Source organism: Oryctolagus cuniculus, chromosome 13 (genome assembly GCF_964237555.1).
Source record: "Oryctolagus cuniculus chromosome 13, mOryCun1.1, whole genome shotgun sequence".
Classification (NCBI taxonomy): domain Eukaryota; kingdom Metazoa; phylum Chordata; class Mammalia; order Lagomorpha; family Leporidae; genus Oryctolagus; species Oryctolagus cuniculus.
In genome coordinates this window covers 43,172,325-43,190,328 of record NC_091444.1, presented here as the reverse complement: position 1 = coordinate 43,190,328, position 18,004 = coordinate 43,172,325, and the positions used below count along the sequence as shown (strand labels likewise).

The 18,004-nt window shown below is 35.1% G+C and overlaps 1 protein-coding gene and 1 long non-coding RNA gene across 2 annotated transcripts in view; one reads left to right on the top strand and one right to left on the bottom strand.

The window, feature by feature from the left end:
* Positions 1-18,004, top strand: part of CUBN (cubilin) — a 288,990-nt gene that overhangs the window by 68,614 nt on the left and 202,372 nt on the right. Inside the window, exons 22-23 of the mRNA XM_051820614.2 lie at positions 4,012-4,142; positions 17,654-17,846. Of these exons, the coding sequence (XP_051676574.2) occupies positions 4,012-4,142; positions 17,654-17,846 (324 nt within the window). The remainder of the gene's footprint in view (positions 1-4,011; positions 4,143-17,653; positions 17,847-18,004) is intronic.
* Positions 1-18,004, bottom strand: part of LOC127483446 (uncharacterized) — a 56,138-nt gene that overhangs the window by 11,719 nt on the left and 26,415 nt on the right. The gene's annotated exons all lie outside the window — the stretch shown is intronic.

Genomic DNA, 18,004 nt, shown 5'->3' with positions numbered 1-18,004 from the left:
AAGAGTTACAGAGAAAGAGGAAGAGTCAGAGATCTTCCATCCGCTGGTTTACTTCCCAGATGGCTGCAATGGCCAGGCTGGGCCAGGCCCACGTCAGGAGCCAGGAGCAGGGGCCCAAACACATGGGTCATCCTCTGCTGCTTTTTCCCCAGGCCATTAGGAGGGAGCTGGATTGGGAGTGGAGCAACTGCAGCAAGAACAGGGCCCATATGGGATGCTGATAACATAGGCGGCTGCCTTACCCACTATAACACAACATATTTGTGTGGTATCCATTGCAGTGACTCCATTTTTATCTTTGATTTTATTTTGAATCTTTTTTTTCTCTTAGCATAGCTAAAAGTTTGTTGATTTTATTTATCTTCAAAAAAACCCAAACTCCTTGTTTTGTTATTTTTTGGTTTTATTTTGTTAGTGTCTATTTCTCTCATCTTTATTATTTGTTTCCTTCTAAAAATTTAGAATTCAGTTCATTTTTTGTTTTTTCTGGTTCCTTGAGGTACAATACTAGGTTGTTAATTTGAAATTCCTTTTTTAATATATATTTATTACTTAGAATGATTTTTGCTGTATCCCACTTAGTATTTTGTACAACCATTTTCATTTAAGAAATTTTACAGTTTTCTTTTTAATTTCTTCATTGACCTATTGGCTATCATGAAGATGTGGTTCAGTTTTCTGAAGTTTCTCATGTTATTGATCTCTGGATTTATGCCATTATGGTCTGAAAAAAATACTTGATATGATTTGAAACTTCGTATGTTTGTTAAGATTTATTTTGTGGCCCAACATTTGATCTATTCTGGTGAATGCTTCATATGCAGTTGAGAAAAATTTGTGTTTAGCTGTTGGAGAAAAATGTTCTCTAAATATCTGTTAGATTCATTTGATCTAAAATGTCATTGAATTCTATGTTTCTTTGTTGATTTTCTACCTAGGATATCTGTCCACTGTGGAGCATGTAGTGTTGAAGTCTCCTGCTATAATTGTATAGCAATCTATCAGTCTTTTTAGATCTATTAATAATTGTTTTATAAATTTAGGTGCCTCAGTGTTGGATATGTGTCTATTTACAATTATTATATCCTTTTGTTCAGCTGACCTATTAATCATTGTAGAGTTATCTTTTTTTCTCTCTTGTTCCAGTTTTTTAAAAAAGGATTTATTTACTTGAAAGGCAAAGTGACAGGAAAAAGTGAGAGTGAGAGTTAGATCTAACATCCAGTGATTGACTCCTCAAATGACTGCAACAGACAGGGCTAAGCCAGGCCAAAGCCAGGATCCAGGAGCCCCTCCTGGGCTCCCACATGGTTGACCATGGCCAAGGCTTATCATCTTCTGCACCTTGTCAGATGCAACACCATGAAGCTGGATGGGAGGCAGAGTAGCCAGGACTCCAGCTAGCACTATGGGTTGTGGACATCTCAAGAGGTGGCTTAACATCCCTGTTCCACAACGCTGGCTCCTTTATATATATATTTTTTACAGCTTTCAAATTAAAGTCTATTTTATTTTGTATAAGAATAGCTATTCCTTCTCTCTTTTGGTTTCCATTTGCATGGAATATCGTTTTTTCACTCTTTTACCATTAGTCTAGGTGCATCTTCACAGGTGAAGTGAGTTTCTTGCAGGCAGCATATAGTTGAATTATGATTCTATTTTTATGCATTCAGCCATTCCTTGTCTTTTAGCTGGACAATTTAATCCACTTACTTTCTAGGGAATTATTGTTAGATAAACACTCACTATTGCCACTTTGTTAATTGTTTTCTGGTTGTTTGTGAATCTTTTCTTCTTCTCTCACTGTCTTCCTTTGTGGTTAAATGATTTTCTCTACTAGTACTAGTATATTTTGATTCCTTTTTATTTTTAGTGTTTCTATTATAGATTTTTGCTCTGTGGTTACCATGAGGCTTACAAAAAAAATCTTGTAATAAGTTATTCTGACCTGATAATAATTTAACTCTAGCTTCTTAAATATATATGATACAGTTATAATTATTTTAATATCCTTACTACAGATTCAATCATCTTTATCATCCCTAGGTATGTTTTGATAAATTTTTCCCTCTTGTTATGGATTATACATTCTTGCTTATTTTCATTCCTGGTAACATTTGTTGGAATGCCAGCCATTTTCAATTTTATGTTTTTAGTTACTAGACATCAGTATTCTTGAACTTTGTTCTGGAATGCAGTTACTTGGAACCATTTTTATCTTTTCCAGTTTTGCTTTAAAATGTGTCTGTTTCTTGCCTATGAACAGAGGTTTTCCTTCGCTGTTTGCTATCCTGTCTCTTGAGAGCAATTGTTTTACATATTTCATCTAGGTTTTTAGCTGTTTTGGGTACAAGGTTAAATCCAGGTCCTGTGATTACATCTTTGTTGAGAATGGAAATCTGGTTTTTTAAAATTTATTTTTATTGCAGTTTTGTTTTTTCACTTTTTAAACATTTTTCTTTCCTTATTTTCCTAGCTTTATTCTCATTCTTCAATATTTTCTTCTTACTGATCTTAATCTTTCATCTTATAAGCTTTCTTTTCTTTTTGGGGGAGGGAATAGGTTCTTATATCCACTGCACAATATCTAATTTCTGCTGACTGGCATAAACTATAATTACTTTGCTCAAATCTGATAGACATGAACATATACAGAGACACTGAAACTATGAATTAATTCTTCAACTTTAATTTTTATTGAGATGTTAAATTTTTGGACAATGAAATATTATATGAGGATACTTCAAAAATCAAAAAAAGTTGAAAGTACAGGATGAATTTATTTTAAAATCCACAGTTTTTTCATAATACATATTTCACATGAAGTCTGTACAGATCCCCATACACCATTTTTTTCTCCCTCAGCAAATAACTCATCCATTTTCCATATTCATCCATAGTTCCATATTTTCATTTCCATACTATTTACTCTGTCATTCCATTTGTTTACTTCTACCAAGTATGCTTTGTCTTGAGATTCCTATTTTCTAATCACTTCTTACAGGCGTTTCTCTAAATAAAATCTCAGAAAATAATGATTCTATTATCATCCTAGTTTTTGCATTACTAGAGTAGTTTTATGTTTTAGTACAAAAATATGACATGACTTAGTAATCATACTCTTAACTCTTCATAAGCCAGCTGTTTGAAGACAATAGATTCCACCTATATGGGGACCACTATCCCAGGCGCCATTCTAAGTGTTTTATATGCAGAGTCTATAAAGTCATCAAATTCTTAAAACAACTCCGTGAATTCTATACTAAAATACATCCTTATTTTAGAGATGGAAAAACTGAGGTATGGGGAGTAAGTGATCTGCCCAGAGTCATCTTACCTCTAAGTGATAGAATTGATTCTAAAGTGTATTCTCTATACATATTTAAAAGTTAGTTATTTATTTGAAAGGCAGATGGAGAGGTAGAGAGATCTCCCATGTGCTAGTTCACTCCCCAAATGCCCATAACAGTCAGGGCTGGGACAGACCCAAGCCAGGAGCCAGGTTCTTCACCTGGCTCTCTAAATGAGTGGCAGGGACCCAAATATTTAAGCCATTATCTGTTGCCTCACTGGATGTACATTAGTAGGAAGCTGAATTAAAAGCAGAGGTGGGACTTGATCCCAGGCACTAAGATATGGGATATAGGTTTCCGAATAGACAGCTTAAACCACTGTGTTACAGCACCTGCCCTACTATATGTATTTATGATTTATCACTTCCTTTGTCTTTTATGCTTATTACACTTCTGTTAACAGATTGATTAATATGCTGTATGGCCATCTAGTGTAGCATGTACTTTCTAATATTTCATTCATGAAAAGTCACACAACCAGACACCAAACCATTTCAGGGAGGGAGTTGTGAACAGATGTCCTTCCTTAAGACTGTAAATATTTTGCATGAATATATTTGTTTTACAAGGTTGATAAAATATATATGAATTTTTGTACGTAATTTCAAATACACTAAGTGTTTAAACCCTGTATCTGTTCTTTCTTGATTTGGAATAGATTTTGTGGACATTCCTCCCCACCTTCTCTGATCAGCAGTGGCAACTCAATGAAGTTGATATTTGCGGCTGACTCTGACCTTGCCTATGAAGGCTTTTTAATAGAGTATGAAGCAATGGATGCCTCAAAAGGTAACTGTCTCATTTACTCCATTACAAAATAGTACTTATATCTAAACTACAATGAGAATACTTAATCCCCAATCCTCTGATGCACAATGAAACTATATTTAGAATAAAGTGTAGTAACTTAAAAGTAGATTAATGATTAGACAAGAACATTATATCAATGTTACAGTTTCAAAATTTAGTAATTGGACTGTTGTTTTGTGAGTAAATGCTTTTGTCCTCAGGAACAATACACTGAAGCTTTTAGTGGAAAAGATACATAATGTCTCCAAATGACTTTCAAGGGGCTCAGATGACCAGTCCGAAAAAGAGCAAAAGAAGGAGAGGGTGAGAAAGAGAAAATAATAAAGCAATGGGGACAAAATACAAAATGCAGTAATTCTGGGTAAAAGGAATTCAGAAGCTACTGCAAATTTAAAAGTATATCAAATATCAAGTTTAAAAGTATATCAAGGAAGCTGAATATTTATATTAGAAAAAGGACAAAAATGGGTCAAAGTAAGAGATTACTGCATGGAATTCTATTCCAGGATAAAATTCTGAATTTAATCTAATGAAATTGAACCTTTTCAATATTTATTCCTTTTATTGTAATTTTCCTATTACTTAATTCTCATCATTACTTTGCTCTTTGCAAATGCAACGTAGAAAACAAACACATTTACAGGCAGTCTGATTACATAGAATCCAGAGATACCCCTATCCTCAAGAGCCTATGGGATTTATGCTCATGCTCACTGAGATGGGTACCTTTTTCATACGTATGTGCCATCATTTGGCATCATCTTTAGAGATATATTTATACAAAAGCAGCATTCAGTGTAGATGCATACATGGAAGGCACATCTTGACTGTGTTTGTCAAACTTTCCCCAGCCTTTGAATTGCCCAGAAGCAGGGTGTGGTTCACTATGCTCCTTTCAGGAATAACTGGGCATGTTTACTATGCCTTGATGTGTTCTATCAGTCTGTATCCAGAGGCCTCCAGATGTTTCTTTTAAAGGCTCTACTTCCCCAAAAAATGAATGAATAAAAAAACAAAAAACCTCCCTCTCAGAATCCCTAACCCAATTTCTCATTATTTCTCCCTTCTGGGGGCTTAGTCACTACTTTTCATTTCAGGCAAAACTGCTGTTCCCTACAGTAACTGCAGTTCTTTTTTTTGGAAACAAGGGTTTAGACTTCTTCAGAACCCTGAATATGACAGAATCATACAATTTTATCTTTGGCAGAACCCTCTAGGAGACAGTTCATTATCCAGTTCAAGCACAGGGGAAATTAAATCCCCCAGAATTCATAATAGGTTAGGTTGTGCAATTGACATATGCACTGGACTTTGTCCAACAGTCAAAACTGCTTTCTCAAGAAATAGAGCATATACAATTTTCCATACTTCTGTAGTTTTATCTTTCTCCTATGTTTGGCTCCAAACCACAGAGCATATTAGATTAGGATTAAGAGTAAGTCTGTAGAACTCTCAGGGCTACAGTTTCCTCATCTGTATAATTACAGGATTGGATTTGATGATCTTTGAAATGTCTCCTGGTGTTAATCACCTATGAACATCATTTTAATTTGCTGCATGAATAAACTAACGATATCTTAGAGCACAAGCCAGACCTCTTGAAAGTATCATGGAAATTTTTGTAATAGTATGCAAAGTAAGTCATATCTCTGTAATGACTACAACAATTCTGTTAATATTAACTTGAAAGACAATACGTAGTGCAGAAAGAAACAAGAGTTAACAAAATAAGCAGAATAAAAGTTAAGTTGAGAAAAAAAGTCAGCCGGAGCAGAAGAAATAGCAAGTGCTACCAAAGAAGGGGAAACGTAAAGCGACAAACTCCAAACGCTCTCCAGCCTGTTTCCCTGTGTGGCAATCATGACTTTGGCTTCTATTTGTTCCAGACAGGTCTGCAACACTAGGCGTGGGAGTGTTCACTTTCTGTCCCTAGATCTAGCCTGGCAGGTCACTGTGTGCCTGACTTGCTGGATGAACTCACAGATCTGACTAACATAGTCAAAACACTCTAAATAGCCATCAGATGATTGGATCCAGGCAGCCATACGGCACCTTCCACTTACAATTCTGGATGCTGTCACAGTTTCCCATAGATTAGTATATGAGCCAAAGGCTCTCTTGAATGGCTGAGCGGAGCCCTGCAGTGTTGCTCAGAGAAAGGCTGGGCTCAGGGGATGGAGATTGATGCAGCCTGAGTCAGAGTGAGCTGCTGACTTGGAAACAGGGAGTTTTCTTTCCAGTTACCCAATTTTGGTATTTTCTGCAGAATAAAATACTATCAGGAGAAAATATCAAGGAATCCTCATCCTCTCACTCTAATTTATTGTTCTAGCAGAAGTAATGTTCAGATCAACAATGATAGATTTTGCTCATTGATTTCTAGTTCCTCAGTACAAGAGATATGAGTTTCCCCCGCTGGAATCTTTCTTGTCTTCATCTGATAAAAGCTTCCTGGTTTAACTCTTCCATCTGTAGTTCCTGTGGTGTGGCTATGATGTCAGCCCCAAAGTATGTGTTTGGAAAGAAAGGGATCTGCTTGGTGTCATTACTTTGACTCCCTCCCACATCTCTGTTCCTGCCTTACCAGATGTCCTGCGGAGCCAGAAAGGAAAGAAGTAACAAGTGAAATGTTAGTGATTAGAAACTCCTAAGAGAAGTTCCTAGTGACTGATGGTGAGACTAGGTTTCAAATGTTTGCTAATTGAAAATATAGACTATTTGAATCCTAAGCATATTCTCAAACTCTAGTGTTCTTATAATTGATTAGTTACCTTTACCAATTTAAGTTGTAATTTTATATCCTATTACCATCTTTAGTGCACATGTGAATATATAATCCTACCAAGAGGGAACTTTAAAAGTATAAATAAGAACAGATGCATTTTCAAGTTTAATATTAGATAAAAACCTACATAACATCCAGACCAGAGCTTTTCAAACTGTAGTTCATGACTCATTTATGAGTCATGAAGTTAATTTATTAGGTCACTGCTTGCATTTGTTAAAATTATGGGGTAAAACAGAAAATAATAAAATAGAATTCACCAGAATTTATCATACAAAGTTAGGAGTCACCTCATAAAATCTGTTTGCAGTATCTCTGTATGTGCATAACTGATATAAATGTATTTTCACAAGAAAATTCAAAACATAAATCTAGCCTAATTACCTTAAGTTTTAAATGATAGAGATAAATCTAGAATGTTGAATTTATCTTCCCAAGAATATTAGGATACAAATAGTTGGCTTAAGAGCCAAACTAGACAAACAGGTCCCAAAGTATAGTCCATTTCCTTTCCATGTCTACATCGCGTTTGGAAATGCAGTAGATTAATTGCACATGGTAGACCTTATAACATTCAATACAGAGATACAGTTCAACTCATATGAGCTCTTATTATTTTTCTACAGAGAGAAGAGCTTTACAATTGTTTAGGGAAATAGCCAGTAATGATCATACAGGTCAATATAGGTTAAAGGTGAGCCCTCTTGATCTTTCCCAACCTCCCCATTTCCATCAGAGTTCACTCTACCCCTGGGTAACTATTTAATGCTGTTTTTCATCATAGAGTGAGTTCAAAAAAGGCATATAGGAGCAAGAAGTGAAAAGATGATACACAAAACAGTGAAAGAGGGTTTCTTTATAAGAAACAAGTGTACAGAGTTCTATTTCTATTTTAAAACTCTATGCTGGTAATGGTAGCATCCTTAAGCTCTAGGATTCATAAGAAATTTGGGGAAGGAAAGACAGTTTATGAATAAAGGTATCAGGACCCTTTCAGAGATTCTGATGAAGATAAGTCTAGTGTGCATTTTTTGAAGGATTTATTTTATTTATTTGAAAGACAGACTTACAGAGACAGGTAGAGACAGAGAGAGAGGTCTTCTATCCACTGGTTCACTCCCCAAATGTCCACAACAGTCGAAGCTCAGCTGATCCAAAGCCAGGAGCTAGGAGATTCCTCTGGGTCTCCCGCGTGGGTACAAGGGCCCAAGGACTTGGGCCATCCTCTGCTGCTTCCTCAGGGCATTAGCAGGGAGCTGGGTCGGAAGGGGAGCAGCCAGGACTCCAGCTGGTGCCCATATCCGATGTTGGCACCGCAGGCTGGGATTTTAACCAGTGGCGCCACAGCGTTGGCTGCCTCGTGTGCATTTTTTACCAAGCAATTCAAGTAAGTCTAATGGAATTTGATCTTTGTAATTCCCAGAGACTGAAAATCAAGTCATAGTACATAAATTGCCAAAGAATTAGAAAGGAGATGTAATGATAAATTGGAATATAGCCACTCTTGGTGGAAAGTACTGTGCATGATCCAGTGAAGGGGAGGCTGATAGAGAAAACTCTCTCTCTCTCCTTTTCTTTTTTTTTTTTAAGATTTATTTATTTACTTGAAAGTCAGAGTTACAGGGGGGGGGGGGGGGAGAGGTCTTCCATCCACTGGTTCACTCCCCAATTGGCTGCAATGCCCGAAACTATGCCAATCCAAAGCCAGGAGCCAGGAGCTTCCTCTGGGTCACCCATGTGGGTGCAGGGGCCCAAGGACTTGAGCCCTCTTCCACTGCTATCCCAGGCCACAGCAGAGAGCTGTATTGGAAGTGGAGCAGTTGGGACTCGAACTGGCGCCCATATGGCATGCTGGCACTGCAGGTGGAGGCCTTACCCGCCTTAACCAAAAGTCTTGGTTCTAACTTGCAATAAAGAAGCCTTGATACTACCTTGTAATATTTTGGGAAAATCACAAGGCTGTCTTACTCTTTCTGCCCACTTGAATTATGATCGTAGGTATTTTCCCCCTAGATAAGGTTTTTTAAAGATTTACTTTCTTATTGATTCATGTTTTCTCATAGGTTCATGTATATCATGTGTACCGGCATCTTAGCCCTTCCCAGTCCAGTTCATTTATCATATTTAATTATATTTGTTAGTTCTTATGATGAAAATTGTGAAGGAAGTATATATAATTGTGGTATTTCTGTTCTCACATGTGTTTTCATTCTAAATTGGCATTTGTTACATAGAGAAACCAGGGATCATGAAAGGGCACAGGATTTGAAATAGGTTCAAATTTTATCTTGGCCATGTCTGCACTAAGCGATTGTCAGAACTTAACCTCCACAGTCTAAGAGCCCTCATGAAGTCAGGGAAGATAAATGAGATATTCAGTGTGAAAATTACATTAAGCTGTGCAGGACCATGACTTGGCCACATTCACAATGTGATTCCTGGTGTCCGTGAATTGGTCATCTACAAGGGAAAAGAAAAAGCAATGACTGAGATCGTGTAGCAGTGATTTGCAGCAAAATGTTGAGTTTGCTCAGCAAGCCTTCTTTCTGAGGGAAAAATCAAACCTGTGATAATGTCTTCTCTCAAGTCTTCACTCTGAAGAATGTTAAGGCAATGAGAAATAGATGATGGTTCCTGGATTGGCTGTTTATTTAGCACATGCATATCTAGAAAATCAGAAGTCATATAGGTTCATTCAGGAAGTCAGAAATCTCATAAGTTATTTTATAAAGCATAGTCGATTGATCCTTAATGGAATGAGACAATCATAATTTATCCCATAAGGCAAAACAAAGAGATGGTGGAGCAGTTACTGATAATCTAGGATTTCCTTATGTGATGCATTCCACTATCCACAGGATGAGTAGAGCTGGTGTTGTTATTTCTTTGTGGGTTAGAGGCTTATCCAGATTTCCAATTTTCCCCCTTGATAATAAACTGAATGCTGCATTACAAAAGCTTACTTGAAAATTCTTCCTGGAGGCAGAGATACATTATAATTTTTAGAAAAACCTTGTTTTGTGATTTGTAATGATCCACAGGGGATGCTTGCATATTTTCTCCTTTCTTTCTGAATTATTATTTTTTTGAGGTTGGTCGGAGATAAAAATATGTGAGTTCTGCCAATAATTATCTTTGATCTGTAGAGATGCTTTCCCATTGCTAGGAATGGAAGAAATGCACTTTTCTTCTTCATCTTTTTGTAGCGTTCTTAGAGTATAGTTACATGCCAACTGCTGTTGGATATGGATTTTCCTTTGGCAGCAGAAGCTAAAACAAAAAGTCATAGACAAAGTTTTATGTTTGAATTTTGTGTTTTTAAGACACTTTATTTATTTTCATTATATTTGAAAGGAGAGATAGGTAGAAGATAGGTCCATAAAACCATGTTGCTCATTTTTGTTGTTTTTTTTTTTTTTCATTATGGAGTCATATGTTATATAATCTGGATACAAGTATACTATCTATTAGATATTGCATTGTTAATATAATTTCTCAGTGTGTGGGTTAACCTTTTCTTTTTCTTAATGTTATATTTTGGAGAGCAGAAATTCAATATATCCATTTTTCCTTTATTTGTTGGTGAGTTTTTTATCTTGTCTAAGAAATGCTATCTACCAAAGTTCCAAGAATTTCCCCTACACAATCTTCTACAAGTTTTATACTTTGAGATCTTATAGTTATGTCTGTAATCCATTTGAGTTAATTTTTCTACATGGTGTAAGTTATATATGCAAGTTTGTTAGTTTAATGAATTTATAGTTAATAAATTTAATTGTCTAGGCACTATTTGTTGAAAGAATTCTCCCCTCCTATCTTGTTGAATTATTTTTGTATTGTTGTTGAAAATCAATTGCTTGAGTATCTGTGTGAGTATGCTTCTGGAATCAATACCAATTTTTAATCATGTCTGTGAGAAGTATTTGTCTGTAGTTTTGGGTCATATCTTTGGTTTTGGGATGAGTTAGATTTGTCTCTTAAAGTGAGTTAGAAAGTGTATTCTCCTCCCGTATTCCAAGTTTGTGTAATATGAAAAGTTCCTAAAATTGTTTCATAGAATTGATCTGTGATGTTATGGAGCCTATTGTTTTCTTTGTAGAGAGACTTTAAATTACACATTCAGTTTCTTTGATCCAGGCCATTATGGCTTTCTATTTCTTCTTGAGTCAATTGTAGGAATTTATGACTTTGAAACAATTTGTCTATTTTATCTATGTTGTCTAATTTATTTGCAGTGTTTCATAGTAGTCTCTTTATTCTTTGAATATATGAAAATCCTATATTGACAAATCCATTTCATTACTGAAGATGATAATTTATGTTTTATCTCTTTCTCTTGCTAATTTTGCTATTTTTCTATAAATTTTAATATTTTTTCATAAAATCATTTTTGGCATTAATTTTCTCTACTGATAAAACTTTTTAATTGATTTAATTTATGTTCCATCTATGAGATATATCTTATGTATTGGCTTTTAAGTTTGCTTTTGTTTTTCTAGTTTTTTTCTGTGAAACAGAATTAATCTTATTTTCTGATTTGAAAAATGTCCTCTTAATCACTGTTTTATTTCACTGTCCTAATTTTGATATATTGTATTTTCACTAAGTTTCAATTCTAATTATTTTCTAATTCCCTTGTGATTTCTTCTTTGATCTATTGATTATTTATAGATGTAATATTTAATTTTCAACTATCTGCATATTTGCAAGACACTCATTGGCTTATAATTCTTTGTGGTTAGATAATACATTTCCTAACTTCAAATGTTTAAAATATATTCAGACTTATATTGTAACCCAGCATGTGTTGTATGTTGCTGTACATTTCATTTACACTTGAAAAAAACTGTATAGTCTAGTGATATTAAGTGTAGTATTTTATAATTATCAATTAGGTTAATGGTTGATAGGGCTGGTCAGACTTTCTTTGCCTTTATTGATTTTTAGCAGTTATTTTACATTTTTTTTAGTTACTGAGGGGAGGATATTAAAAATTGCATCTATAATCATGGATTTATTATGTCCTTTAACTTTTGCCTTTTCACTTTCCTTCATGTATTTTGGAATTGTTGTTTGGTGCTTACATATTTAGAATTATTGTGCTTTATTGACTTTTCAACTGTATGATTTGAAATAACTCCTTTAAATCTACTTAAAGTTTCTTGAAATAACACTTGTTTAATATTATATCCATTTTTTTGCTCTCTTATGTTTACTCTTTGTGACGCATATCTTTTTCTACTCTTTGCTTTCAACTATTCATGTCATTATCTCTAAAGTGCTTATACTATGAACGCTATCTGTAGAATATTGCTTTTTCTTACAGCCTAATTACTTTTTAACTGATAAGTTCAGATAATTTTCTGTGAATATAATTAATTATTGATATGATTAGATGCAGCATGGCACAATATGTTTTTATTGACCTCTTTTATTGCTATTTTTCTGTCCCCCCCCCCTTTTTTTTGGTTTACAGAATATTTCTAGTATTCCATTCTATTTCATTCACTGGATTTTTAATAATACCTCTATTTTGTTTATTGCTCTAGGATGAACAATTTTTATCCTTAACTGATCAGCTAATCTACTTAGAGTCAATACTTAGAGTCAAATGCCACTGCTTTACATTTCAGACCTTCTACTTCATACTAAATATTTCATATTTCACAAATGAATAACCTCATAATTATATAATTATTCTACCTGTCCACTTCTTTGTGCTGTTTTAGTTATATCTTTTTACTTTTCTCTATATTATAAATTCTACCTTGCTTTTATTTTTGCTTTAAACTATTAGTTGTCATTTAAAGAAAAAATGAGAAGAAAACTTGACCTTTACCTTTACCCAATTATTTATCATTTTTAGTGTTCCTTCTTGTCAATGCAAATTTCCATTTTATATCAGTTCTCTTGTCATTAAGAATGCAGTATTTCATATAGGATAGGTATTCTACTAATAGTGTATTCTCTCAGCTTCAGTTCAACTAAAAATGTTGTATTCTCATTTAAAAAAAATACTTTGGCTGGATATTTCAATCTGTTTTTTTTTCTCCTGTTAACTCTTTAAAAATGTATTCCATTTTCTTTTTGCCTCCATTGTTTATTAGAAGCCATTATCATTCATGTTTTGATTTCCCCATATTTTATATGTCCTTTTACTTTGGCTCCTTTAATTCATTTTCAGTGTTTTTGTTTTCTAATAACTTTACTCTGATGTGCCCAAGTGTTGTTTTCTTTAATTTATCCTGTTTAAAATTATCTACACTTCTTGTATCTAAGAAGATGTTTTTCATCAAATCTGAGGAAATTTTAACCACAATAGCCCTCCTTCTTTTGGAATGATTTTCATTTTTTTCTCCTTCTTGACCTCTAATTATATGTGTATTTACATATTTTCTGTTTTCCCCTGGCTTCTGAGTATCAGTTCATGCCTACGCAAAATATTCTTTGTTTTTCAGATTAAATAATTTCAATTGATGTTCTCAATGTTACTCACCTTATTTTCCTGTCATCCAATTTACTATTAACCCTATCATGAAATTTCAAGCTATTTATTTTTATTAACTTGGAAGGCAGACAGACATACAGACAAACAGAGATCTCTCATCCTCCAGTTCAATGCCCAAATGCCCAAATGCTTGTAACAACCAAGGCTGGACTCAGTTGAAGCCAGGAGACTAAAATTCTATCCAGGTTTCACATGTGGGTGGTAGGCATCCAAGGACTTGGGCCAACAACTGCTGCTTCTCAGTGTGTGCAGTAGGAGGAAGTTGGAATCATACGTGGAGCCAGGGCTTGAACCCAGGTACTTTAACATGGAATGCAGATGTCCCAAGCGACATCTGAAACTGAGCCAAATGCCTACCTCATAAACTTTTAAGTGGTGTACTTTTAAGTTACGTAATTCTCATATGGCTCTTTTAAATAATTTCCATTTTTTCTGCCAAAAATCCATGTCTGATTACCCATTGAGAAGACACTTTTCTTTAAGTCTTTAAATATATTTCTAATAGCTACTTTAATTTCTTTGCTAAATCAAACATCTGAGCCATCTTTGAATCACAAGATCACATTTTTTCTTGTGACTATGTTTTTCTTGACCACATTTTTTCCTTTGACTTGATTTACAATTCCCCATTTTTAAAACACTAGTAGTAATTTTTGTATTTTTTTTAACTGGAAATGGTAAATTATGTGTTGTATTACTCTGAATTCTCTTATCTTTCCCTTAAGCTTAATGACAGTTTAATATCTGGCCCATTACCTTGCATTTGGGTAGCTTTTGTTGTTGTTGTTGTTGTTGTTTTTGTTTTTGTTTTTTTTACTTGTTAGGACATTTGTGAAAATCCCTAAGTGTTTCCCAAACCACTCTGTCTCATTAGGTCCCAAAGTTTTATCATTCCCACAAGTCTTGTTAAGACTTAGACATATTTATTTGTTAGGGAACGCTTCAGAAAGCCTGTTTGGGATACAATCTTCACTTATAAGTCATGGCCTTTCTGGTATCTCAATTGGATACCTGGGGTGTTAATGAGGTATCCTCATTCTGGCCAAGAGAGATCTCTAAGGTCTCTCAAAGCTGTAATGTCTGGCATACTTATTAAAGGCCAGCCAAGGCTCAGCCAACCCATGGGGAGCCCCACAAAGATACCTGGCTCTCCTGCCTGTATTGCTCTTTCTTTCTGGAACATTTTCTTATGCCTACTTTGACAGCCCTAAATCGTCATCTCCTCAATTCAGTCTGACTGTTATGACTGTCATTCTGAACTCAGCCTTCAGCTCTCTGCTGTGGTCAAGAAATTCTACCCAGAAAGAGAACCAAGGAAATGAAGAGTCTCACCTCATGAATTTCCTTTCTGTCAAGGATAACAATCATCAACGGCCTATTGTCCTATGTTTTGTATGGGTCTATAGTTGTCAATGAGAGGAGCTAGTTTATTAACAGTTACTTGTTATGACTGGAGCAGAGGCTCCTATGATTTATATTTAATAAACATCAGAAAATATTAAGCTACTTCAACCAATGCAGGAGAGAAAATTGAAAGGAGAGAGAGAAAGAGACAGAGAGAATGAAAATACAATGAGGCAAATAGAGGGGGTTTCAGGATACAGATAGAGGGATAAACTGAAAGAAGAACTGAGTGGGGTAGAGGCAGTGGGAGGAAATCAAATACATATCCCATCCTCCTCAGTTTTCAACATATTATATATTGTAATTTTAACAACTATTTACTGAAATCTGATCCAAATAAGGTATTGTGTGAAGTGATAGCTAATAATGATTAATAAAGTATTATTCACATCCCAAGTCCAAGGTGGAGAAACATACTCTCACAAAAACAATTTGAAAAGTATGTTTAGTGTTCAAGTTGCTATTTGCATAAGATTTTATTGTACATAGAGAAATTATTTCTGCCTGACTGGGAAAGCTTTCACAGAAAAAAGTGATCTTTGAATTTTGCCTTAAATGATAGACTTATTTGTTAAAGAGTATATTGGAGGAGGAAAAGATACTGCTTGCCTGAACATTTCAGACACAAGGCACAGTTCAGATCATTTGAACACATCAGAGACTGTAGTTTTCCTTTGTGTTAGCAACAGAAAGAAATTGATGTGCAGAGCAAATTCAGTGGAGAATATCAAACTCCCACCAGCTGTGCCAGAATCATCACTTGCAAATTGACGTGGTACAAGGAATCACTCATCATTGTTGACGAAAATGTCAATAAATCAGATTATCTACTTGGGAGACTGATTATAGATATTTTTCTCCTCAGACTAATTGAGAGTTACATTAGAGATATGAATATAATTGTACGTGTATTATACATGTAGTAAGCTAGGAGCATTATCTCTTTAAGAATATAAGACATGGTCAAATTATTTGCTTTAAATGTTAGAGTAGCTGGCTAAAGCTATCTGTACATACAATGAGTCTCCCAGTTCTGTTAGCTCAGAAAGACTGACTCATAGCTTTCATTTAATGACCATTGGATTCATGAACTTTTATTTTAGTAATACTCATGACTGGCTTTGAAATATTTAATATACCACCCCTACACCATTCCGCCTCTCTACTCCTCTCTCCCATCTTCACCGCTGTCTCCTCCCTCCCTTCCTGCTTTCCTTCTCCCTTGTGGAAATGCCCTAGCAGACTATGGGAGAGACTACTTATGCATACTTTTGGACTTAAGTATCACCTTTAGAGTTACCTATCACTATGAATTCCTTTAATCAAATAAAGTCTGACTCTGATGTTTAAAAAGGGTATAACAAAATATTTGATGAATGTCTACTGCTTTGAGAGCTACACATAGGGCAGTAGAACCTCTAATAGTTTATATGAATAACTGTGCTCCCAAAAACAGTGGCTCCTCTTTTTTTTTTCTTAGATGTTCAAACAGCAGCAATTGCAGAAATAGCATATTTAAGCACCCCTGTTTTGTTTCACTTAAAATAAAATATAATATTTTATTCTCCTCCAAAACCTTGGAGTCAGAGAGCTCTGTATACTCCTGGGCCCTAGAGTTGGGTTATTATTGGATATAATTGAAGACACATTAAAAATTAATTCTTTATAAAGTATCTCAGATTCAGAGAGCATAGGAAACTGAGTGGGTTGATTAGTAAGTACACAGTTTGAGGGACTGAGGGACTGAATAAGTAAAGTTAAAACTAATAAATTAGAACAATTTACATTTATTTAGGACATCAATATTGTCCAACCACTCTGCTAAATATCTTATATGAATGAATTTATTCCTCATGAACTATGCTTTTCTTATCCCAGTTCTATTTTGAAAGATAATGTGATTTAACCATTAATTGGATACCTATCATGAGTCAGGCTCTTTGCTTGTAATATTGCTCACTTTCACACCTATACTCAAACTTTCCATTGTTAAGATGAGGGAAGTGAGACTCAGGTTGGTAGAGTAAATGGTCCAGTTTGCATAGTTTGCCAGTATTTGAGAAGGTTTTTTGTTTTTTGTTTTTGTTTTTTTTTTTTTTTTTTTTTTTTTTTGACAGGCAGAGTGGACAGTTTGAGAGAGAGATAGAGAGAAAGGTCTTCCTTTTGCCGTTGGTTCACCCTCCAATGGCCGCTGCGGCTGGCGCACCGCGCTGATCTGATGGCAGGAGTCAGGTGCTTCTCCTGGTCTCCCATGGGGTGCAGGGCCCAAACACTTGGGCCATCCTCCACTGCACTCCCTGGCCACAGCAGAGAGCTGGCCTGGAAGAGGGGCAACCGGGACAGAATCCGGCGCCCCAACCGGGACTAGAACCCGGTGTGCCGGCGCCACAAGGTGGAGGATTAGCCTAGTAAAGTCTTCACCCTATGGCTGAGCTTCCTTCTCTGTCAGGATATGAAAAGAACAGAAGTGAATTATTTCTAAGATTTCTCTAATTGAGGCTAATTTTTAATATTTATGAATTTAAAAAATTGTAATGCTTCCAAGAGTCAAAAACTTGTCCTCTCAAGATTTATATAACAATTTCTGCTACATATTTAAGGTTTGCTGTTGATATTTGTCTTGTCTGTGACATTTAAAAATCTTTGTTTCCAAATGAAATCATTTGGACATTTTGGAAGGGCCTGTTAACTATCAAGTACATTGGCACAAGTGAATGAAGTATGTATTTGTGAACAAGTTTTAGTGGTATAATCTTTTCTGATTTTCCTCCTGTGGCTTCTTTCTCTTAACAGTATGCATGAAAGACTATACAAGCGAATCTGGGACACTCACTTCTCCAAACTTCCCCAATAATTACCCCCATAATTTAGAATGCATTTATAGGATCACAGTGGAAACTGGCAAGCAGATCGCGTTGCACTTCACAAACTTCTCTTTGGAGGAAAGCTTTTTTGGTGTATGTGTAGGAGATTTTGTGGAAATCAGGTAAGAACCTTTATTTCATAAAAATATTTTTCATGATTTATTTAAATTAATAATCTTGGAAAGATTCACAAAAATTAATCTCCATAAATTCTTTGTAAATTGGAAATTCTTTGTAAAGCTCCCAGCTATGTACTTTCTTTTAGAGGTAAAGTTTGTCA